This window comes from Thalia democratica, chromosome 3, assembly GCF_965202585.1.
Source record: "Thalia democratica chromosome 3, ktThaDemo2.hap1.1, whole genome shotgun sequence".
NCBI classification, from domain to species: Eukaryota; Metazoa; Chordata; class Thaliacea; order Salpida; family Salpidae; genus Thalia; species Thalia democratica.
The window spans coordinates 87084781-87111821 of record NC_139167.1 but is presented as its reverse complement, the minus strand read 5'-3'; the positions used below and the strand labels follow the sequence as shown (position 1 = coordinate 87111821).

At 25.3% G+C, this 27041-nt stretch overlaps 1 protein-coding gene across 2 annotated transcripts in view; it reads left to right on the top strand.

The window, feature by feature from the left end:
- Nucleotides 1-27041, top strand: part of LOC145831535 (uncharacterized) — a 57764-nt gene that overhangs the window by 7303 nt on the left and 23420 nt on the right. For both annotated transcript variants that reach the window (XM_082938820.1, XM_082938819.1), the window contains exons 5-8: nucleotides 98-181; nucleotides 1282-1410; nucleotides 7660-7910; nucleotides 18220-18357. In XM_082938820.1, the coding sequence (XP_082794946.1) occupies nucleotides 98-181; nucleotides 1282-1410; nucleotides 7660-7910; nucleotides 18220-18357 (602 nt within the window). The remainder of the gene's footprint in view (nucleotides 1-97; nucleotides 182-1281; nucleotides 1411-7659; nucleotides 7911-18219; nucleotides 18358-27041) is intronic.

The following is a 27041-nucleotide window of genomic DNA, read 5'->3' as shown; positions in this document are numbered from 1 at the left end:
CTTTAATATTAATTATTAATAACTAGTTTACTAGTTTGAGACATTTATATATTCCGTGTTCCAACTAACAAACAACTAAAGCATTATTTATTCGCAGACAAAACAAATCTCGAGATCCTTCGCCGTGGAATCCATCAACAAATGTCAGAAAACAAGAAAGAAAATCTTCGGGATTAGTAAGGTGAATAGAAAAAAAAAAACTTCACTTTATTTGTTTTTGTATAGCATAAACAAGAAAGAACTAAGAAGCCTATTCAGGGCTAGTTATGCCAGTTGTGTTCAATTTGATAATTTTTTAAATAAAAATGTGTAAAATTATTTTTTTGTTCCTTAATACAAAAAGAGATAAAAGTAATACCAGTATTAACAAAGATTTTAAACAATAACATACGGCTAAACTAGTTTAAACTTTAAATTAAGCAAAAAATAGACAACATATATAAAAAATTACATGAATATCACAATAGTGTTTAGAAAAGCAAAGAGGTACTATAATTGAATTTTTACATTTATATGAAATAAAAATATTCACCAAAACAAATAGATCTTTATAAAAGTTTGAACATAACTTAAACAAATGTAACATTAAAGAAAACCAAAATATACTCTGAAAGCCACACACATTAAAGTAACACAAACTCAAGAAATAATAAACACATGAAGGAAGTTTACAAACAAAAAGTACAAACTGCAATTAAACAGTGAATTTTCAACTGTTCACAAAACTTCATAAAGATTTAAATAAAATGATATAACATGTACAAAATATACCTCACACATAGAAATGTTACACAAACCCAACATTAAATTAGCATATGGCGATGGTTTACAGAACTGCAATTTAATAGTGTATTGGCACAGTCACTGTTACGTCATAATCAATGCTGGCAGCTGTTTCTCTGTTGATTTCGTTTGATCTAACGTTTTGTTTGGATTAATTTGTAAACATTAATGTAAATATTTATAAATGTACGTGATGTCAGTATTTTTTTCTAAATTTATTGCTTTTAGTTGAATCTTCAATTTATTTTATATAAACTTATAACTATACAAGATTTTTGTTTTTATTTAGTTGTTTTTAAACGTATTACTATTGTATAATGTATTAAAAAATAAATTAGATATTTCAAGTTTTGATACATTCAATAAAGTACAAGTTTAGAACTTTACAAATATTTATTAAATATTGCAATAAAAAGTGACAAATTTGGTACTCAAGTTTTTGAATCAACAGTATTATACAAAACATTAATAAATCAAACAATATCAATTTTTTTTCAGTTCATCATCCAATAGAAACCCACCCACAGCAGTTGTTGCCCCCATTACAAAAAACACTCCGCTTCAAAGTGTTAACAAGAATTCACAGAATAAACAGAAAACCAGCTCCGTTTCAAGCAACAATAACAAGTAATTTAAGTTATATGTCAAAAGTATTAAAATTTTCAAAGAAATCACCCTCTGTGATTTGTTAACAGCAGAAAACAAGCAGTTATTTATAATGATTTGTGTTGAAAAATAGTTAGTTTATATAAATATTCAAGACTATAAGGTGGGGGACCAAGGAAATTTCATAATTTCATTATATTTATTGGCTTACTAAAAGCTTGAAGTATAAATGCTATGTGTCTTGTAAAAAAATTAAGTTCAAATAATATTTTGATGTATATAAACTATTTTTTAAGATTTTTCATAAAATACTATGAAGTAAAATATGATAATAAAGATACAAGTGAGTTAATGTTCTCCAAGTTGACATTGATAAAAAAGTAAACAAACTTTAATAAATATGTCATCTTGTTTTTATAAAAAGTAGTTGTAAGTAAATAAAAGTTTAACAAGTTTGCTATATACATGTTTTTATTTTACTTTGTAAGTTCTCAAAAAACTTTCCGATTAAGTTTAGTGTACACAAGGTTATTCAATTTTTAACATAAAATTTTAGCAATAGCATTATGAACAAATTCCTTATTTTGCTTTAACATCATCAGTTTCACAAAGTAATTTAAGAATAATTTAGCAAAGCACATAAAAAATCCACATGGTGTAAAAAAGCAGGCATAAAATGTAGATCTTGAAATTGTTTTTTTGTGACAAAAAAAATACAATTCAACCGTAACTAAAACTATTTTAATTCTTAAAGAATTTATATGTAAATCCATTTCTTTTCCCAGATTATGAAAACTAAATTAGTAAAAATATGCAATTCTGAAAGTTTTAAAATATACTTTATTTAAAAAAGCATTAAAAAAGTTTCAGTTTTTTAAATTTATTGGCATTTTATAAGACCTAAAACACACATATATATAGCAGAATCTAAGATAACTTGACAAATTGGTCACACAGTTTTAAATCCACGTGATTTTAAAAACAAAGTATTTTAACAATGGGTAAAACAGAGATCAAAAAAGCTAGCTGTCTAGTAATAACAACAAACTACTTGTGGTTAAAAGTGTTTGTCTTAAGCTGGGAACTAAAATTGTGTGGCTAGGTTTAGTGTAACACATAGGTAAATATGTTTTTTTTGAACAAAAAATCAGAATACTAAAAGGATAAAACTATTTTATTGCTTAAATTTTAAAAGTATTGAATAGTTTTTTGTAAAAAAAATATACTTTTAGTTCTAACCATAAATGATTATAAGTAAAAGTTTGAAATTTAAACCAAAAGTTAAATTTTTCTTAGTGATTAAACTTGAAATTTGTTAAGATTTTCAATTAATTGATATCATTATAAAGTACTTAAGTCCAGCTTTGTAATAAAAACTAGCACTTCCATGTTAAGTTTTAAGCAACTTACTTCCTTGTTAATTTTAACAAAAAGTATTTAAGCATGACAAAAGCTATTAGTCATGCAGTTTAAATCCTAAACTTTGTGATTACTATAGATTTTAAATAAATGTTTTTATTTTATGCTAAATTATTACAATATAAGAGTTACTTTAGCAAAAGATTGCGAAAATTCTAAACGCTTAATTAAAAAATATTTAGTTATATAGTTAATTAATTTAAGTAAAATTTAAATTCATGGTAAATAGGCATATTTTTAGCATTGATATTGCATAGAATTACAACATTTGTGTCGAAACTTTTTGCTAGTGTTATGGAAAAAAAAAGAGTAGTTGTTAGCAAATAATCTTAACATAAAAAATGTTGTCTTACAAGTTGAAATATTGTAAAACATAAATTTAATTTGTAGTAGTTTACGTAGCTATTCAATATTATTTGACTATATGATAATTATTTGTTTTTAATGTTTATTTGTAGGAATGTTCAAGTTTGAAATTGAAAAATATTTCTATTGACACTGACTTGGTTAATTATTAAAGTTTTTTGATATTATATCTTTATTTATAAAAAAAAAAAATTTGATATAAAAAGTTTTAGTTGTTGTGCGGAAACACTTGAGTGCTTTTAAAATTGTGGTTTTAATTGTTGTTATTTTAATTTACTTTATTTATAAAATATCAAGAATCGCTTTACATTACTTATTACTCTTTAATTTTAATGTTAAATATAAAAAAATTAAGTATAGTCAGTATTGCCCGTGTTTTACCATAATAAAAGCAAGTAAAGAAAAATATATACACCCAAAATATTTTTTTTCTAAAATATTAATTTTATGTTTTAAAAGTTATCTACAAATAGTTGTTCTTATTTCAAAATTGTTAAAAATTGTTAATTTTTTTGATTAATTGTGTTATTTTGTGTTCTTTACTGCTTTACAACACATTGTTTTAAACAATTTAAGCAAAAAAAAAAAGTAAGTGTTACCAGTACTTAGCACATCAAAAGTAAAAAGAGGGACATTAAAATATTTTAAACATGTTTTTTTTTTAATTGATTTCTCTACAATAACTATTATTGTTTAAAGTTGGCTTTGAATAGTTCGTTTCTGCCAATTATTTATAACAAAAATAAATGAGTAAATATTACTAATGTTGGAAGTTTACTATATCACGAATTGAAAATTTGTAATATTTGCTGCAATGCGCATTCATTTAATAACTATTCTTTTCATCTTTTAACAAAATGTCTTTTATTTAACAATTTTTTTTCATGTAAGAATAAATGTCACTTGTTTTTCATAAACTCCTTGGTAGTAAACATTTATTGAATATGTTGTTAACTTTACAACCTGTTTTATTTTTACTACAAATAATATTGTTTGTAATCAAATTTACAAGTTTTTGTCATCATTATTAAATAAAATGTAAAATGTTGTTATTATTTTTATAATTTAATTCCAAATATTCCTTGGTAGTACCAATTTATGAAAAATTTGTTATTCAATTCTGTTATACTTCCTTTCAAATCTAACAGTTATCTAACAATCTAACTAAATAGGTTAATTGAGACTTGTACTTTTAATTAAACGCTTTTGTAAATGATTGCAAGTTAATAAGCTTCTTAAAACTAAATATTTTTTTGAAGTGTAAGTTTTTAATCTAAAAAGGTACTTACTTATTCAAATCTTTTAAGTACTGTTTGAAGTATTTGCTTGTTCAGGTGCTATAAAATATATTAAGTAAACTATAGTTGGTAGATCTATAATCTATATAATATTTGTAAGTCAAAAGCTAATTTAAGTTTTTTGAAGTAGAGATTTTCGGCTTAAAAAACTTAATCCTTTAATTACTTAAAGCTTTCGATAATTGTTTAAAGTACCTAATGTATAAATTTTGTTGTAAATAAGTTAACTTTGATCAAGTTTACTCAAAAAACTTTATTAATCTGCCTGAAACTAAAATGTTTTCCAAAGACTTTATAGTCATTGAAGAAGTAAAACTCAATGCTGCAATCATCTAAATCTTTTCTATGTTGTTGTTTTTATTTATGTAATTAAAATAACAAATTTAAAATGTAGAACTTTCTCATAAGAACTTAATTTTTTAATCACCCAAGCTTTTATATATTGTTCGAAGTGGTTTACGTAAAAGTTTAATTGCAATTCGTATTGCTTTTTAACTCTTTGTCGTAAAACTCAATACAAAGCCGTGGGAGTTGATTGTTTTGTATTCAATATTGTTTTGTTTTGAAATAAGATTAAATTGTTTACAGTTTGGTATTGAAAATATAAATCTAAGGAGTAGTCTTATAATAATGTTTTGTTTCAGTTCTCGAATTATATTTATTTTGGTTACAAACACTTAAACATTTTAAAGAAAATAATCATTGAAAAAAAAAGTCATACTTTTTATAGTTTGCTAAATAGAAGTTAACATTGCTAAATGTTTAATATTTGTTGTATATATTAGTAAGCATAAAACACTACTCTTATTTCAAGCTAGGTGCAAATAAAACAAAACAATTAGAGCGTAACCAAAATTAAACTTTTGTGTCAAAAAAAGTGGTTTTTTCTAATAACCACATTAAAATAACCTTGAGACTCGATAATATTTTTAAACATTAATAATTTAAGCACCACCAATTTTAAGTGAAATAGCGAAAATAAACATATAAAGCATTTTAAAACGATTAAAATGTTTAAAAAAAATAAATTCTTTAAGATAAAATAAATTCTCTAATAAAAATCATAAATGAGTTACTTTCGAAAATAAACCTTTAAAATATTGTAAAAATATTCCCTTATTTAATACATTATAAGGTACAAAATTACATTGTAAAAGTTAAAGTTTTCTTACTCAAGCAAAACAGATGTAGCATAAATAAATGCAATTATTTAAGTTTGAGTCACGAAGTAACTAACTTAATGCACATTTGTTTGCACTACTGTGAAAACTGCTATTTTAATAGCTTTATAAATAGATTTGCTGCAAAATAGTTAGTATTATAAGAAAGGTCAAATATAGACTTTTAATAAGAATGAATTGAAATCTTGGTAGTAGTTTATAAACTGTTACTTTTAAACTAAGTTGTAAACTAAATTTTTTTTGTTTAAATTAGATAATTACTTCAAATAAATTTTAACTATTTAGTAAACTTAATGAAGTTCTTTTAAAACTATATAACTAACTTTTACTTTTTACCCAATTGTTTAACTAACTCAAATAAATCAATTATTTTTTTAGTTTTTTAAGATATTGCACTAATTTATAACTAATTAAACTTTACTAAAAGTTCCTAATAAAAAAAATGGTGGTAGTAATTTTGCTAGCGTTTGCTTTTTTAAAAAAAGTTCTTGCATTAACACTTATGTACTAAAGTTATATTCACATTCTTAAAGTTTGTTTAACAGTGTTAAAAGTTTGTTTTACTCTATTTATTAAGCTTTTGTAGGTTTAAGTGTTATAGCTGTGATTTTATGCAAAAAATAATATTTGCACAAATATTTTTTTGTATAAAAAGTAATTGATTGGTTAAAAATGACGAGAAAAAATAAAATAAGTAAAATGATGGCAAAGCTTCTAAAAGGGTAAGTTATATTATTTTAGTTTTAGTGTGTTTTTGTTTTTAAAATTCTAAATAGTTTTTTTGATACTACATAAAGTTCAGTTTCATTAAGGCTGGAAGAAATTGTTAAAAACTTTATTTATATAAAGCTTTCATCAAATTCACTGCCTTGTTTATAGTTTAACAAAGTCTTAACAAAGTTTAAACTTCGTATTTTTATTTAATTATTACTCATTAGCTTCTAGCATTTGACTAAGTTGACCTACAGTCTAGTGTCCTGAATATCTTATTTTGTAAGTCAAAAAAAGTTTAGTTATAGTTAAAATATTTTGAAACAATGTAATAAAATACAGTAATATACATTACTTCTTTATTTTAAGTAGCAATCAAGTTATAAAAGCTTTTAGATAATTAATTATGTAGTTTAGGTGAGCATTGATTATTCGAAGTTGAATTTTGATAACCAATACTGAAAACAAAAGTGTATACTTAAAAAAACCTGCTCCATCTTAATCAAACATATAATAATAACTTTTAATTGTAAATGTAAACTGTATGAGTTTTAGTTAAGACTTGCAGCAATATTTGTAAATACATACAAAAGGCTCAATCTTTATTGATTGCAATTGTGTACCGTCATGGAAAGAATATAATATGATAGCTAAAGCGACTTGACTGATTATTATCACAAAAAAAAGTTTTCAGTTCTTGTAGTCTATATCAGTGGTCGTCAAAGTGTGCACAAAATGTATTTTGGTGTACATGAAAAATAATCCTAAAGTTTGAAACTTACACTAGATATTCTTGAGTAGATGATTAAGAGAAAACAAGTAAAAAAAGGTCTTATTATTTTTGAAACTTGTATTGTGGAAAAATTTCAGGAAACTTAGGAGGTGCTCATATTATTTGTTTTGCGGTTTGGGATGCACATTTTTGTTTAGCTTGACGGCCACTGGTCTGTATTGTATATGTACGTAATACATAGAAATAAGTTGAAAACAAGTTCAGATAATGAATTTAAAACATATATAAATATAGCTAAAGCGATGTAGCCACTATACTGTAATAATATTGACGACTGGCTTATACCATATAATAATGTTATTAAGTTGTATATTCCAATAAAAAAATTGCTTTTATGCTTTATCGAAGTTGATGATGAAGAGCAAAAAAAAAAAAAAACGAAAAGAACAAAATATAAATCAACTTAACTAGTTATTGTCACAGAAAAAACCACTGAATATTTTTTTAGTGCTTGTAGCCTATATTGTATGTTTATTCCAATAAAAAGTTTTGTTACCCACAGGAAGAAGCTGCCCCCGCTGAACTCGGACGCCCCTCCCTCCCCCAAACAATCGCCTGGCAACCAGCTGCTTGACGACGACGCGTTCGAGGACGAGGGGGTCGACGGGTTCGGCACCTTCATGGTGAAGAAGGAGTGTGACGTCACGGGCGATGACGTCACGAAGAGCTTCTCGCTGATACGCAACAACGAGAACAACCAGGTCATATCGAAGGCGCAGGCGAGGAAGCTGGAAGTCAAGATGAGGAGGAAAAGTTTGTTTTGTTTGTTTTTTAAGTTAATTTTTTATTATTTTGTCTAGTACGCTTTTATTTAGTTGGACTTTTTTACGTGCTAATGATTGTTAATTAGCAGGAGAAAAGTTGGTTTTCTTGTTTTATTTATTAGATTATTCTTGTTAGATAAGTATCATGTAGTATTATGTTTGATTGTTCTAAAATGTCTTAAAAAGTGTTAAACCAAAAAATCTTATTTTTAAGTAGTAACGAGTATAACTATTTCCTTTAATTATATTAGTTGTGCAACGTTTGTTTGCGGTTTAATTTCAATAATTTATTTAATTGGTTCAATTTCATTATCGGCGAGACAGTATCAAAATATTAATACCATCTTTCAAAATAACCCATGTGTATAATATATAAGAATAATTCATAATTAATTAACAGTAGAAAAATTGGTTTTGTTTTTTGTTTAGTGAAACAGTTCAAATGGTTCATAGATATCCATGTAGGTTGTGCATATTTATTCACAAATAATATCTTGCTAACGACTTAAAGGTAAAGTGCAAAGCAAAAAATGTGAGTTTTAAATTCACCATACACTCCCCTTTTAAGCAAACAATCTTATCTATAAGGCGAAAGCCTCAGTAATTATTAAAGTAGGCATTTTTTTGACTTGTCCCAACAACTTTAACGTTTTTACAACAGCGATTCGATCTATTTGTAAGTTTAAAGTTAAGAGTTTGCAGTTTTACACCCCTTCTTAACAAATAATGTCGTTTACAAGGTTAAAGACTAAAAGTGACTAAATGCATTTTTAGTTGTGTCACAGCAGTAAATGTAGATTTCAACTAAACAAAAAAATGGATTTAAACTAATTTGTACAGCTATTTTTTAAGTTTGTGTCACAACAGTAAATGTTTTCAATATTAAATGTCAAGTAATTAACAGTATTTTAATTAAAATAGTTGTAAAAATCTTTGCGCGATAACAAAATACACAAGCTTGTTTTACAACCTGTCTTGATAAATGTCAATTAATTTAGTTTAATTTATAAACAGGATACAAATAAATGACCTTTAATTTATCTGTTATTTCCTTCATTTAACATTTCTAACTTATTAATTGTCAAGTTACTTTGATCTGATTAATTGAATTTGCTTTATTACTTTTGTCACTACCATAAATTACTTTATTGCTGGTTTTTTCATTTAATTTCAAGTTTTAAACATAGACTTTTTTGATAATTTAGAAACCATTGGCACATGATAAAAATCCAAAAAGTTTTTCATGTAACTGTTTTTATAACATTATTGATAATATAATTACTGATTAATCAATATTTTTTCTCATCATTAGCACAAACATATGTTCCAATATAGAGAGGTTCATTAAAAACCAGATATTATCATATTAAAGTTATTATTACTTATTAACTTTTATCATTTTAGTTAGTTTAACATTTTTAAAACTGGTTATGTAAACAATTAATTTGAATGTTCTTAATGTGTAATAAAGTATTTATTTATTTTTCCTTTTGAGTATACATAAAAATTGTAATATAATGGAAAACTTATTTTAATTTCTGCTATTAAACACTTGCCTAATTAAACTGATGTTCTAATTTATACCCACGTTAATATAAATTCGCTAATTTTGTTTTTAGACCTTCAATTCAATAGAAAATTCAAATTTGTATGTCCTTAATAGGCGACTTAGTTTATTTGCATGCCCTACAAAAACAGATGTTAAAATAAAGATAGAGAAACTTTACTAAGGGTAAAGTTTGGTCATTGAATTAGTCGTCTACAAAAAGTTTATTTTCTCAATAGCAAATTTCCATTCAAGTTGCAGTTTGTGAATATAATCTTTGAGGTTTCACTGCATTGTAAATGTGACCTGAATAAAAGAGAAAGTGTTTCGTTTTTGCTACTGATTTTCCTTAAATTAAACTTTGCTGAAAAAAATATACCAAAAAAAGTGATATTAAGATAAAAGAGAGAAAAACTTATTAGGTCATTATACCATCTTTCAATTAGTAAAAAACTATTAACAAAATATTTCTTGCAAAGAGCTTATTAATGAATAATGTATCCGAAATAAAAATACCTGCTACTTCTATTAGAACATTGTTAGCTTAAATTTATTACAAAATCTTACTAATGAAAATACATCACTATAATGCGTAGATGTGTCACCCGTGCAAACGCTAATTCCCCTTTCCCGATAAACTATTACGTCACAATACTGTCGCGTCACAATACCATATGTTCTTTGATGTTTTACGACGGGTAGTAAAGTTTGAAGTTTTGTTATCCTAAGTAAAAGTTGAGTTTGGAATGAAATAAACAATTTGAAGTAATGTATGATAGTTTTAAAAGCTTTAGTCAAAAAAAAAAGTTAAATAGTTTTGAGTTTGTATTATTAATTTTATATAAAGTATTGCATTTTCAATATTTATTCAAACTTAGAATATTTCAAATAGTTTTTCATATGTTTATAAATCTTTATCCTTTTTTGAGTGAAATGTACCACAATCATAATTGATACATGTATGTTTTTGAAATTTCAATTAACTAAAAATTTTCTCATTTTCGTACTAAACTATCAAATTGACTTTACAAACTAAAACAAATTTATTTTTTGTTTCATTTTATGAAACTTGCTATTAAATTTTATCACAATATTTATTGTTTCTCATTTCTACTAATAGAGTCTCTAAAGTTGTGATGTCATTATTTAACCACAAACGCTAAGTTACGAAAAACTGTATATTATAAAAATCAAAATTCTTAAGGTTACTATGCTGAATTATGTTTCCTATTATATGAAAGGATAAAAATCCTTAACATCAAGATATAACGTTAAAATGTTTATCATTGTTAAATGATAGCAGAAATAAAAATTTGTTCTATGTCTAGTGAATTTGTATAAAAATATCAATAGATTCACTTATTTTGAATCAAGTTCATAAATCAGCAAAATTTTGTATATAATTAAAAAAAAAAGCCAAACAATTATATACTATAAATTTAAAGCTGCTAACAAATACATATTTATTATTATTTGAAAATGTGTTATTCCATTAAGGTTTTGAATTCGAAAAATTCAAAAAAGTAGAAACAGCTATTAAACTATGAATTTAAAATTGATAACAAATCTCTATTTATTAAAAGTCTGAATCTATTTTGTTCTATATTTTTGTATAATGGGTAAAAAGCCAAAACATGCTTTGTATTAATATTATAGATCAAATTAGAATTTCACATCTATAATGTGATAGTAAAAATATTTTATTTTCAAAATTTTTGGTAAAACAGTTCCTTTGTATTTATTAGCATTTGATTTATCCTTTTTGTCATTACAAAGTTTATGAAGTAGTGACGTCATTATTTGACCACAAACTGTAAATTACCAAAAATTGTATAAATAGAGTCAAAAAACGGAAACATTATGTTGTGTTCCATGTTAATGGATCTTATTTTCAAGGGTTGATATTGCCCTACGTTTCTCGATCAGGACATAAAATCATGTAAATGAATTTTTTAATTTTGTATATTACATGATATCTAGTGAAACTATTGTTATAGATGTATGTTTTGTTCTCAAAAGCTGCGTTCTAACAAACCGACTTTCAACGGGATTAGCAAATTGTAAAACTACTGACTTTTTATTTAGTACGTGAAGTAGAGTTTTTAAAAACAAAAAATGTTTTAAACGATCAAATATCAGCTTTTCTTAAATTGAATAAAAGTTCTTAAGATAGGGTTTTCACCCATACAAATAATCATCCAAATTAAGCATGTGTATCTTGAAACCTGCTGGAATTTAAATTTTTCATTTTGTAAACTACCTTTTGTGGTTAACCAATGACGTCACAGCTTTATAGGTTGCTTTTTAATAAGTTTTCTTGTTTGTAATACTCTTAAAAAACGTATTTCGATTTGAACATGTTTGAAAAAATATTACAAGTGTTTTGTTTTTGTGGTTTTACAGAGTTCATTACAGAACAAACAACATGGTACCGATTTAATGTTTATGTTTTTAATGAATTATTGAAAAAAAATCGAAAAGTGTTGCAGTAATTTTAAAACTTTAAATTAGGCTCAGTAAAAGCTTATGCACCAAAACTTCTCTTTTTCAGTTTAAAAACTGGCAAAAAGTTGAATTGTTTAAATATTGATAACTTTATGATAGTCGTGTTTGTAGGAATAAAATCTACAAAATAACTTTAAACCGTCAAAAAATCACTAGTTGTTACTTAAAGTTGTATTTAGATTTATAAGTGAAATTTCATCGGTACGTAAAATGTGTTAAAATACTCTCAAAGATTCATTCAAGCTTAACCAAAACTTGTATACAAAATTTACTCTTGTGCAAATAAAATACAATCCATCATTTTCAAGTTAGATTCTAGGAATAAAACAAATTCTTTATAAAAAAAAAAATTTAAACTGTGACGTCGTTGATATTTTCACACAAGTTATAGCATACAAAATTTGGGGTTGGGTCCATAAGAATGTTTTTTGCCGATCAGTGGCTAAAAGGTCAAATATTTTTAAAGGCAAAAGCTCTTTTAAAATCTGCAAATATTAAAGTAGGAAAAAAAACGTTGCAAAAGTCATCAGAATCAAAGCCTGGACACATGCCGTGAGATAAGCTACTGGTTAAAATCAAGCTTTTTATCATATCACCTTGAACAAATAAGACTTGGACCCCAGAATCATTCTTTTTTAAACTCGACAGTCAGACGCAACCGAAGAAATCAATATATACAAATACTTTATCAATAATGTTTTACTTATAATCTTTAATCTAAAATATGTACCACATCTACTGCTTAGATCGAAAATAGTATTAGCTGACAGAAGTCTGAATATTGTTTTAAATGCAACGCAGTAATTTTCTAAACAGCATTCATTCTTTCTCGACAAATAAAACATTTAAAATTTAATGATTCACAACTTTGTACACAAAGCAACGCTTAACTCAGTTAGTAAAGTTAATGAGATCCTCAGTCATAATAAATGTTTTTTTCAAGTAGAAGAATAATATAATGAAATGTTTGTTTTAAAAACGACTTGAATCAGTTTTATAAACTCAATGGTGTGAAATCGCTGGATTTAAAAAAAATATTTTTTTACAAAGCAGTTGTTGATGAAGTTGTCATGTATTAAGTATGAATTTATTCGTTCAAGACTTTATTTTACAAACTAATTTTCGGTCAAAGACCTCGTCGGCGCTTAAATAAACCTAAAAAGATAAATCCTTTAGTAGTTGAGATCTCTTTGTTTGTTTTCTAAAAATCAAAACATATAATATGTGTTAAGTATGCGTAAAACAAGTTGATATTTTTATACAACTGTTGTATCAGTTTTTTGAGAAATGTTATAAAATGTAAATAAAAGCTTTGTTGTTGTAGTTGCGCTGTTTGAGCGCTTTTCACTGTACTTTTCAAAAAGTTTTTTCCATAAATATGCTGCCAGTTCTATTATAAAAGATACAGTTATTTAAATTTACTAACAGTGGAGAATTGAGAAATTAGTTATGTTTGTAGAATTAAAAGTCGAGAAAGGCAAAGATATGGTTGGTTGTTAGCAAATTTTCTTTTATACAAATAAAAATTAAAAGTTATAAATAGTCTTTTTTTTTGATTCGTTACTTTGCAAACTTTTGCTAATTTCTAAATTGCGAGATTATTTGTTTGAAAATTGAAAAAAAAAACTCAATTGAATTTATTGAACAAGTTTTTTTTAGTGACGTCATTAATAGTTTAAAAAACAATTTGTACCAATTTGGTTTTGTTATATAAATGATTTGTGAATTCAAGTAAACAACGAAATCGCTTTCTTTGAGGTTTTATTTTGCAGTCGTGGTTATGCGGCTTAAACTGTTCACTTTAAAAAGTATTACAACTGCTTGGTGGGTTATTAGAAAAAAAAACAAAGTTTTTATATATTTTGGATCCAAAACTTGTCAGTGACGTCATTAATTATTTCCACACAATTTTCATAAATTTAGTTTTTATTTTAATAAGTTGCCTAATTAGGAAATATGAAAAGTTGACCAAGTTAACCAAGTATTAGTTTGCAGCCCCACAACGTGGCCTAAACCATAAAATCTAAGTAAATTACATGAAAAAATCATGAATTAAATAACACACAAATCGAAAATTATTACTCAACGGGTTGTTTATAAGAAGCAGCTTTTCTATAAATCAGGAAAACTGCAACTATGTGTTACCTTTTTGTTTCGAAGTCGAATATTAAGTTGTAGTTTTTTGGCTTTTTTTTTCAAAAAAAAATTGGTAAAGAATATTTTTTAAACATATTAAAAATTTTCTTTTTAGACCTGCCAACCCCTGCTATTTAAGATCTAAGGCTTGTGTTTATGATTTTAAGATCATCTTTTCCTTGAAAACAACGGGCTAATAATACTTTTGCAATGAAAAAATACGAATAAAATACTGATTTTTATAAAAGAGCTATCAAGACTTATAGACGAGTGCCAAAAAAGTTATATTTATTTAGAACAGTTGTATTTAATTAATTTTTTTTTGTCATATTTAATTAATTTTAACTGGGGCAGACGCTACAGTGTAGAATTTTCAAAATAAAATATTAAAACTATCTCTGCACGCAAACTAGCCGGTGACGTATTTAAGCTTTCCACGCGATTTTATCGTTTAGCTCCCGTACATGAAGCTAAATATTCTGAATTAATTTTTCTTTCCATCCGATTGTCGGAATTTCTTAATTTTCAGTCGTAAAATGCGGCTATAAAACTACTTGTCTACCAATTAAAAAAAAAAACATTTTAATTAATGACACCTTCACAAGGGTAAAGCTGAATAGTAATAATTTTGTAGTAGAATATTACAAAAACTTGATTGTGACTGCATAAAAGAGCTATAAAGTCCTAGAGACGAGTTTGAAGCAGTGTTTTGAAAAGTTACACTTAACAGAGTTTTATTTCTTTAAAACTGCGCAGAAAACAAGCTTTAGTTTTAATTTAAAAATTTTCATGTCGCGCGAATATTTGATGATCACGCAACTGATGTTTTGACACAATTTTAACTTATCATACATAAAGTCGAAAGTTTGGTGATTTACTTATTGCTCTTTGGATTTTGATTTCACAACTGTGCAATGCGGCCTGAAATAAATAATTGAAATGACTTGGTAAACATAACAGTGAATACATATGTTATATTTAAATGATAAACTAGTTTGTGTTTCATTCCCTTAACATCAGTCTAGTATTTAAATCGGTTTTAATCCAACTTAGTTTATTTTGCAAATGTAGTGTAATTCTTATGTAGTATAATTTTTTGAATTTAACTAAAAAAAAACATTTTTTTTATATACAAGCCAAGGTCGTAGAGTTATTTCAAAGTATTACATTGACATTATGAACAATTTAACTTCAAATAAAATCTAGTTTTTCAAAATCGTTGTAGTAAATATAAAAATTTCTCATCTGAGTTTGCCACTGTCAAAATCTTTTCTCTTTTGTGCGAGTCCAACATTCGAAGTGAGTTTGTGTGAAATTAGAAGAACACATTTTTTTTTAAGTTTCACTCCAAATAAAGTTTTTTTTTTTTTGCACGAAAAATTTTAGTTGCGTTTTCACGCATTCAACGCGAACTTGCCAATTTGATCTTATTATGAATCTGTTTGAATTTGAACTTTAACAAGAGCAACTTTTAGCTTTTAAAGCATTTCACTTCAAGTTTTTAGGAAATGTAGTTTTTATTTCATCAAAAACTTGTAAAAAGCGGGTTTTGATTAAAAAAATTATGACCAAGGTTTTATATTTCTTTATATGTAAAAATTCAAACTTAAATTCAACTCAAAACGCAATTTTTGAATTTGTCACAATTATCCCTCCTAGCTTTTGATTGAGTTCAACGTTTGATATTACAATGCAGGATGAAATTTACAGAAAAAAACTGAAGTTAAAGGTTTTACTTCAAGTTTTAATTTAAAACAAGTTTAAAGTTTTACTTCTATTTTTTTTACACGGCAACTGTTCAGTGACGTCATCGTTTATTCCAACACAATCTTGTCTTTCAAAACTATGTTTATAATAAAATGAGTATGAGTAGGCCCAGCTTCTTGTCTTGATCATATGCTGATACCTAATTTGTAGCCGCACAGTTCGGCCTAAACATAACTTGTCGTAGAACGCCTGCAGTCTACTGAGAGTTCGTTTGAAAAAATCTCAAGCTAGCTTATATGAATTAAAATCAACTTGTTTTATAAAAATGCAAGCTTTTACAGTGAGAAATATGTTATCATTAAATTTTAAAACTTCTCAATCATCGTATGAATAGAGCCATCAATTCTGTGGGAAAATTGTAATGCTTTTTTTTAAACAGCTATATTCGAACAAGTTTAATTTCTGGGTTGTAGATTAATAAAAAATTAAAAATACGTAAATTCAGAACAATCTTATTAGTTTTGCTATAAAAAAATATTTGAAGAATTCTTTGATACATATTGCAAGTCTTTAATTTCACTTAAAAAACTCATTTTTTGTACAAAAACTCCATACTGACGTCATTAGGTCTTTCGGTGCTGTTTTGTATTGTAACCATATTATATATTAAGTTGGTTCTTGTAAAAATTAAACTCTTATAAAAAATTCCCCCAAATTGCAACTGCGCTATGCGGTCTAAAGTTACAGAGTAAAAGTAATAACAATGATAAAAATATTAAAATTAAGAGTAATGACAGTAGTAGACAAATGCTAATATTTAACGCAGCAAAAAGGTTTCATCATCAAATTTATAACCTCAAATAATTTAAAGGACTAAATAAAAAGGTAAGTTTAGATTCACTTTATAACTTGTCTACTATCTCAGCAAAAACTTGCTTGTGACGTATCTATTGTTTCATCGGAATTTTATCATTTAACTCCCGTATATGAATTATATGATTTCAATGATAATTGGTCATCATACCCTCAGTGATCGGTACATTTAATTTGCAGCCTTTTCATACGGCCCAAAACAACAGAGTAAATAATTAAAGTATTTGTTTTTGTTAATGAAATCTATAATGCCCTTCCTCAAGCTTCAGGAAGGTTTTTATGAATTCGTGTTAACCTTTTCTCTTAAAAGTATACTGACTTGGAGTTTTGCGGCGAAAATGTTTTGTGACCATTTCTTTTCCTTAATTTTTGAGAATTCTTTTACAGCAAACTTATATACCGAGTTTCTATATTCTTGGTTAGTTTCAAATGTCTCAATTTGTATTCGATTTTAATTTTTATATATTTGTTCAAACATTATCTAGTGACGGCACTACCTTTTTCAACAAATTTTGTTGTTTTATTCTTGTATATGTAAAGTTAAAAGTTTTGTAACGCAGCTCCAAGCTTTCTAGCTACATTAATTTGCAGTTGTGTAATGTGGTTATAAATAACAACAAAATTAATAATATATTTTATGTAACTCTAACAAACATTGTATCAATTTTTAATTGTCTTTTGTTCTTGATATTTCAGAAATTCTGCTATGTAAGCAACGAATAATGGAGACCTTAATTTAATGAAATTAAATATATTAACAATGAGAATAGATACAAAAAAAAAACATATTAGCTTACAAACATTTAAACTTATCTTCAACTAAAAAAGTTATAAACAACTTTTTTAAACAGTCCCAACAATGGTGCAAGGAAAGGGTTTTTTTATAATAAATTAAAGCGTAATAACTTACAAAATAAAAATTAAAACACCACTGAAAATAAACAATTAATTATAGTAGTATACATTTATACAAGTTCCAATAATGCACTTAGACAAGCGAATAAAAAAGGGGCCAACTTTTTGCGAAAAAAATCAGACTAAACTTAATTAAATTCACATAACATTAATATTTATAATGCATTTTTACTTGTATACACATATTTTAATTACTAACTCCAGGCCATAACAGTGCAGCCCGTCAAGCAAACAAAAAAGGAGGCCAGAATTTTAGTGTAGCTAAATAAAATAATCAACCAAATTTACAACACTTCTGTATTATGTTGTTATAGTTTGATTTTAATTGACGTTTACTCTTACGTTTTTTAAACAAAAGTTTACGCCAAATTTTTTGTGAAGCTAGATTAAGTAAAACAATTAACCAAATATACAAAACTTGTTTATTATGTCGGTACAATTTAATTACTAATTCCAGGTATTACTATTGTTATGATATAATTAAAATATTTAAAATTGAGCAGACCTGCAAACAAAAAATGAGGCCACAATTTATGTGAAGCTAAATAAAACAAAATATACTACACATGTGTATTATGTTGTCACAATATAGTTTAAATTACTGTTTATTATTTAGGTCTGAACAACGCAGCCCGGCAGGTGAACAGGAAAGGCGGCCACAATTTCGTTGAAACGAATTTGAACAAATGGGTTAATTGGTGCGATGGTTGCGGGGGGTGGATCAACGTATTCACATCATTTATGAGATGCACTAGTTAGTTGTATTATTTGTATTAATTATTATTGTTATCATTTATTTATATTTTATTGTGATCAACGTATTCACATCATTTATGAGATGTACTAGTTAGTTGTATTATATGCATCAATTATTATTGTTATCATTTATTTATATTTTATTGCAATCAACGTGTTCACATCATTTATGAGGTGTACTAGTTAGTTGTTTTGTTTGCATCAATTATTATTGTTATCATTTATTTATATTTTATTGCGATCAACGTATTCACATCATTTATGAGATGTACTAGTTAGTTGTTTTGTTTGCATCAATTATTATTGTTATCATTTATTTATATTTTATTGCGATAAACGTATTCACATCATTTATGAGATGTACTAGTTAGTTGTTTTGTTAGCATCAATTATTATTGTTATCATTTATTTATATTTTATTGCGATCAACGTATTCACATCATTTATGAGATGTACTAGTTAGTTGTTTTGTTTGCATCAATTATTATTGTTATCATTTATTTCTATTTTATTGCGATCAACGTATTCACATCATTTATGAGATGTACTAGTTAGTTGTTTTATTTGTATTAATTATTATTGTTATCATTTATTTATATTTTATTGCGATAAACGTATTCACATCATTTATGAGATGTACTAGTTAGTTGTTTTGTTAGCATCAATTATTATTGTTATCATTTATTTATATTTTATTGCGATGTACGTATTCACATCATTTATGAGATGCACTAGTTAGTTGTTTTATTTGTATTATTTATTATTGTTATTATTTATTTATATTTTATTGCGATCAACATATTCACATCATTTATGAGATGTACTAGTTAGTTGTTTTATTTGCATCAATTATTATTGTTATCATTTATTTATATTTTATTGCGATCAACGTATTCACATCATTTATGAGATGTACTAGTTAGTTGTTTTATTTGTATCAATTATTATTGTTATTATTTATTTATATTTTATTGCGATCAACATATTCACATCATTTATGAGATGCACTAGTTAGTTGTTTTATTTGCATCAATTATTATTGTTATCATTTATTTATATTTTATTGTTATCAACGTATTCACATCATTTATGAGATGTACTAGTTAGTTGTATTATTTGCATCAATTATTATTGTTATCATTTATTTATATTTTATTGCGATCAACATATTCACATCATTTATGAGATGTACTAGTTAGTTGTTTTGTTTGCATCAATTATTATTGTTATCATTTATTTATATTTTATTGCGATCAACATATTCACATCATTTATGAGATGCACTAGTTAGTTGTATTATTTGCATCAATTATTATTGTTATCATTTATTTATATTTTATTGTGATCAACGTATTCACATCATTTATGAGATGTACTAGTTAGTTGTTTTATTTGTATTAATTATTATTGTTATCATTTATTTATATTTTATTGCAATCAGCGTATTCACATCATTTATGAGATGCATTAGTTAGTTGTATTATTTGCATCAATTATTATTGTTATTATTTATTTATATTTTATTGCGATAAACGTATTCACATCATTTATGAGATGTACTAGTTAGTTGTTTTATTTGTATTAATTATTATTGTTATCATTTATTTATATTTTATTGCAATCAACATATTCACATCATTTATGAGATGCACTAGTTAGTTGTTTTATTTGTATTGATTATTATTGTTATCATTTATTTATATTTTATTGTGATCAACGTATTCACATCATTTATGAAATGTACTAGTTAGTTGTTTTGTTTGCATCAATTATTATTGTTATCATTTATTTATATTTTATTGTGATCAACGTATTCACATCATTTATGAGATGTACTAGTTAGTTGTATTATTTGCATCAATTATTATTGTTATCATTTATTTATATTTTATTGCGATCAACGTATTCACATCATTTATGAGATGCACTAGTTAGTTGTATTATTTGTATTAATTATTATTGTTATCATTTATTTATATTTTATTGCGATCAACGTATTCACATCATTTATGAGATGTACTAGTTAGTTGTTTTATTTGTATCAATTATTATTGTTATCATTTATTTATATTTTATTGCGATCAACATATTCACATCATTTATGAGATGTACTAGTTAGTTGTTTTGTTTGCATCAATTATTATTGTTATCATTTATTTATATTTTATTGCGATCAACATATTCACATCATTTATGAGATGTACTAGTTAGTTGTTTGTATTTGTATTAATTATTATTGTTATCATTTATTTATATTTTATTGCGATCAACGTATTCACATCATTTATGAGATGTACTAGTTAGTTGTTTTGTTTGTATCAATTATTATTGTTATCATTTATTTATATTTTATTGCGATCAACGTATTCACATCATTTATGAGATGTACTAGTTAGTTGTTTTATTTGCATCAATTATTATTGTTATCATTTATTTATATTTTATTGCGATCAACGTATTCACATCATTTATGAGATGTACTAGTTAGTTGTTTTATTTGTTTCAATTATTATTGTTATCATTTATTCATATTTTATTGCGATCAACGTATTCACATCATTTATGAGATGTACTAGTTAGTTGTTTTGTTTGTATCAATTATTATTGTTATCATTTATTCATATTTTATTGCGATCAACGTATTCACATCATTTATGAGATGCACTAGTTAGTTGTACTGTTTGTATCAATTATTATTGTTATCATTTATTTATGTTTTATTGCGATCAACGTATTCACATCATTTATGAGATGCACTAGTTAGTTGTTTTGTTTGCATCAATTATTATTGTTATCATTTATTTATATTTTATTGCGATCAACGTATTCACATCATTTATGAGATGTACTAGTTAGTTGTTTTATTTGTATCAATTATTATTGTTATCATTTATTTATATTTTATTGCGATCAACGTATTCACATCATTTATGAGATGTACTAGTTAGTTGTTTTATTTGCATCAGTTATTATTGTTATCATTTATTTATATTTTATTGCGATCAACGTATTCACATCATTTATGAGATGTACTAGTTAGTTATTTGTATTTGTATTAATTATTATTGTTATCATTTATTTATATTTTATTGCGATCAACGTATTCACATCAGCTGTGATGAGATGTACTAGTTAGTTGTTTTGTTTGCATCAATTATTATTGTTATCATTTATTTATATTTTATTGCGATCAACATATTCACATCGTTTATGAGATGCACTAGTTAGTTGTATTATTTGTTTAACTATTAGTTTGTTATTAGCAGTTGTGGACTTGGGTTAATATTACAGTAGACTACCGCTTAAGTACGCACTTTTTTTGATACGCACCCCGCCTTAAGTACGCACTTATCCAGAAAGACAAAATCGAGAATCCATTCTCATTTCAGCATTGAAAATCCTAAAAAGTTTCCTCATATTATCACGGGAGACATATGTTGGCTTTGGTGGTGCAACTTTACCTTTATCCTTAGACTTGTTCCATAGAGTCATTTACTGACGCTTTCCATCCAGTTTTTTAAATTTCTCTAAATTTTGCTAAAGTTTCTATTTTTTTAAAAATACTTTCAGAATATTTGCAAAAGAAAGGCTAATTTTAATGTGACATAATATAAAATTAGTTAACCACAAAGACTAGTTACAAATTTTATAACGTCAAAATAAACATATAAAAAGAAACAACAACAACAAATTAAAGTTAAAAAAAAATTAATGAGCATCTTATCGTTGTGCACTTATACTATAAATGTTTCTACTGATATAAACTTTCATACAAAAACAGTCATGAAATGTTTTTCTTTTAAATAAAAATAAATCATTCACTTTTTAGCTAATGGAAAATTAAAATAAATGTGTAACTTTCTATATAGAATGTTTAACAAAAATCTCAGCTATAAAATACAAAACTAGGTTTATTCTAAACCGAAACAACTTAGCAAATAACATAAAAATGGTTTTAAGTAATAAATAAAACTAAACTTAGCTTGACTAGCAGTCTATTCAGAATAAAATAGAAAAATATTGGCTCTATTTCATCATGTGAAAAAGTGTGAGCTGCTTGGTTTTCTTTCTGTGCGGGGCCTGCTCAGATAAGGCTACTTTGTTTAGCAAACGTCGATATTTTTCATGGGTGCTTTTTAGCTTGTGATAGAGCTCAGGAGCTATACCAAGTGCTGATTCACTAGAGAGCTGACACTGTTTCAACAGCTTCAGTGTATAGCTTGGTTTACCCACGAAATTGACATTGACTAGATCCAGCAGCCATCTCATCTAGTTCATCAATTGCCTGTTGATTTTTAATTGCATTTGCTTCAGCATACTCTGGGCTGTTTTCGTCGTCAATTTTTATATTATACTATGTCGTCAAAAAGTACGCACTACCCGTGCTAAGTACGCACTTTTTGGTCGGGTTCAATTTGCGTACTTAAGCGGTAGTCTACTGTATTAGTGTTTCAGACCTACTTTTTTCCTATATAAGCTTTGTAGTTGTTGTTGTGGATATTTTGTCAATTAACAAGAGTGTATATTGTACCTTAGTAAAGAGTTTAGGTCTAATGTAAAGAATGCTTAAGTTAGTTAGAGTTAATTTTATAAATTAATTTTTATTATATGATCATTTTTAAATAAAATTCATTTTTTTGTTTTGAAAGTAAAAAAGTACAGTACCATCTGAGAATTTTAAAATAATACTGTACATTTTGTTTTATTTAGCAATAGAGGCATAAATTGATGTCAAGATTGTTAATTTATACATTAAGCATATTTATACTAGCTGATTTAAAATTAGAATGTTTAATTTGAAAACATTAAAGGATTAACAGTTAAACGTCAACACTTTCTAGCTCTAAGCCGTTAAACTATATTTAAAGCTATACAATATTATCAGTTTTACAAATTATATGAGTTATAATAGTTTCATATGTGTTAACTAACTTTGAAATATTTCTAGTTATTGCAGTTAAACACGAAATTAATAAAAAAATTAGCTATATGAAACATTATATAGAAGTCAAATGTAATACAAGTTTATAATAATGATACAATATTATTTAACTTCCTACTCATAAATCGTGATATATTTTAATTATGTCTCTAAAATTATTTCAAACATCTATAATAGCTATGATATTTGTAGTGATCAGTTATAGTTTATTTAGTTTCGATGCAAAGAGATTAAATGTCATGTAAGTTTATTGAACAATACATCTAAATAAACAAACACATATTAGTATTTTAAGCTGTCATATACTTCACACATTTATGCATGTTTATAATGTTAAATCTAGTTTATATAGTTTGTATGTACATGAATTAAATGTCATGTAAGCTTATTTAACACTATAAATAAATAAACACACAGTTATAGTAATAAATAATACATAGTTATATTAACAAATGTCAAATACACATTACTTCACACCTTTTTTGTTTATAATGAATAGTTGTAATATATTTAGTTTCGATGTTTAAGGATTATATGACATGAAGGTTATTTAAGCGTTTAAAATAAACAAACATACATTTATGTTATTGACTGTCACAAATTGATGTTAATTCGCACCTCTTTGTATGTTTATTAATGGTTAGTTGAAATATTAATTACTGAAATGTTCGTGTATAAGGATTGTGTGCCTTAAGAGTTTATTAAACAAAACTAACTTGTAATAGTAACTGTCACATTGATTTCACACTTTAGTATATATTTATTTATTATTTTTAATGATGACTTGTTTTATTTATACTATCTACGAAATGCCAATGCTTTTAAGATTTTAAACCACCATTTTATTTACACGTCAATACTTCGATAAAAAATAAACTCATCATTGTGTTTCGATAATTTATTGATCGTTTCTAAACATAAAATAAATAATTTAACTTTACAAACATTTCACACTTACTTGGTAGTTTAAAAACTTTCTAAATTAAAAAATATTTTTAAGTTAAAAATAATAAAAGTTCATGTGATCTTTTATACTTTTTAGAGCTTGAAAGAGTTTATTGATTAAGATTCAAAATAAAAAAAATTGAAATAAAAGCTTCTATGTGTAAATCAATTAATGTTAATACTGATCCTATAATAAAATTGAAATTTGTTTATATTTTCAATAAAATACTATGCTGATACTTTAAAAACAAGTTTATAATTTTTGGCATTTTAAAGTAAAATTTAGAACATCATTATAAATTTGCTAAAAACATTTTTTTATTAGCTTATTGTTATTTTAGATACCAATAGAATGTTTTTGTTTTTTTAGCATGTAAAACACAATTCACTTGTGAAACGTTAGTGTTTATTACATTAGTATAGTTATTTTCATGCTGATAGTCCCTTATATTTGTTATCTATAACATTTTTCATAGTCTTAGAACACCACTAATTGAGATATTTTTTCTAAATAATTAATTAGTTTTTTTCAGAATCAGTTCATCATCATAGTGTTAGTTGAAGTATTCTTTAAAAATAAGTATATAAAAATTAACATTTTGTGCTAAAATTTTGAACATCATTTATATATTTTAAAATGCTTCGATCTATCAACATCAACTTATAACTTTTAATGACCAACAGAATGTTTTTGACCTTTCGACATTAAAACTTAACTTGTAAAACATTAGTATTTGTTACTTGACCGCATTAGTATTCGCATTGATTCATGCTGATCATCCGTTCTCTATGACGTCATAATACATGCTTCGTGAGTTGAGTCATCACATTTTAGTGTGCTTGTTTAAAATGTTTCAATATCAACTTGTTTTAACCATTTTTTAATGAAATTTTTCTTTTTTTTCTAAGTACCTTGTATGGCATTGACTCAAAAGTGTGTGAGTTTTGTTACATCAGTGGAACTTTTGAAAATGGATTTTTTTATAAAATTTAGCATACGTCATGAATCCTTTTTAAATCTTGTCAATTTATTATTCGTAAAATATTAAAGTAAAACTGAAATATCGGTTTTAAGTTAGCAATAAGTCAATCGCTCATAAGATGCATATTTTATAATAAGTTGTCAAGTTTTGAAAAATATATAAAAAAAGGAACTCAATTATTACTTTTTACACTTTTATTTATAATAAATCAATTAGAAGCTGCATATGTTACACTGTATTTGTGAAAAATTTAAATTGTATCTGTTAGGCATATCAAAAATGAGTTAATTATTTATTTATTTATTTATTTTTTTGTTTAAGAAATAAAATGTTATTTATTTAAAGTTTATGAAATATCATCTCATTGATTTGCTTAAAGCAACTTAAATCATTTATGGTTTCTAACATATGTTTAGTATTTTGAAAAAAATATCGATGATAAAATTCACAAGCTTAAATCAATTATAACATTTTGACAACCTATTTTGATAAAATGAACTCTACATATAAAGTCTGTTTACCAGCATAAAACAAATGTTTTTGATATTTTTGAATGAATATGTTTTATCTGGAAACAAAACTAAACATGTGTTAAGTATCTGTTTGTATTTTAATATTTAATGTTATTGAACTCAAAAATAATAAACCAATTATCATATTTGCTCGTAGTTAATTTCATAAATTTCAGCTTGATTTAAATTATTAAAAAAATACAATTAGTGGATATGGTTCACAAATTTTTAGCAAGTTTGTAAAAAAAAAAGAAAAAAGTGAGCAGAAATTTCAACTTGTAAATTTGTTAATTACTTAAAAAAGTTAGTTACAGTTTTTTTATAAAAAAGCACTAAAGTTAATGTAACGTGTATTTTTTTGTGTAGATACAACAACCTATTATAACCAAAGCTTTTTCGAAAGTTTTTTAAGTTTTATAAACGATTCAACATCATAAGTTTATAAAAAACCTGATCAACAAAACACTCCCTTTAAAACAATTTTAATAATAAAAATGACTCGAAAGATTTTATCGTAATAAAACTATTTTATTATTTAACAATTGTTCATTAATTAAAAATAAGTAATCCCAATTTGTCTAGACTCCAGCCTTACCAACCAAACAAGTTTTAAAGTTGAAAAAGGTCAAAAGTTTATGGCACAGCACTGATTGCTGTATTCTTATTTAATTAGTGTTTGGTTTAATTTTTGTAAATCTCACATTAAGGAGTGAGTTATGTTGTTAAACATTGAATTGAAAATAAATCTCAAAGTACATAATCCTTCAGTGTTATATATATACATATTAAATTTGTTAAGCTGGATAATTATGCTATAGTTTTTTACACAATTTGTACTGACAAAACTTTACCAAAAAATAGATAAAAAATGTTTTAAATTTACTGAAAAAAATGTTCATTCTACATAAACATGTACATTATCTGTCAAAACATTATAATAGTTAATGAACCACCAAATTTGTTTATAACAATATTTTACCCCCTTTTAAAAAAATAAACAAAAATATAGTCTGTACAGTATAGCGGCTTTGTTTTTTGGAAATGTTTCAGAATCCAATTTAATAATTTCATTTGTAACTCACCAACAGTGTTCTAAGTTTTTACATTTGATTTCAGCCAACAAATAGTTAATACAAATAAAGTTTTAATTTTTTGTCTAATTTGTTTACAAACTCAGTCTTTCAACTGAATAGAGAAAAGTAATTCCTCTTTCTTTTTAGAGATAAAGAGCAACAAACTAAGTATTGGTGACGTCAACAAGTAATCCGCCCTGACATATAATTGAAAAAACTTATTAACA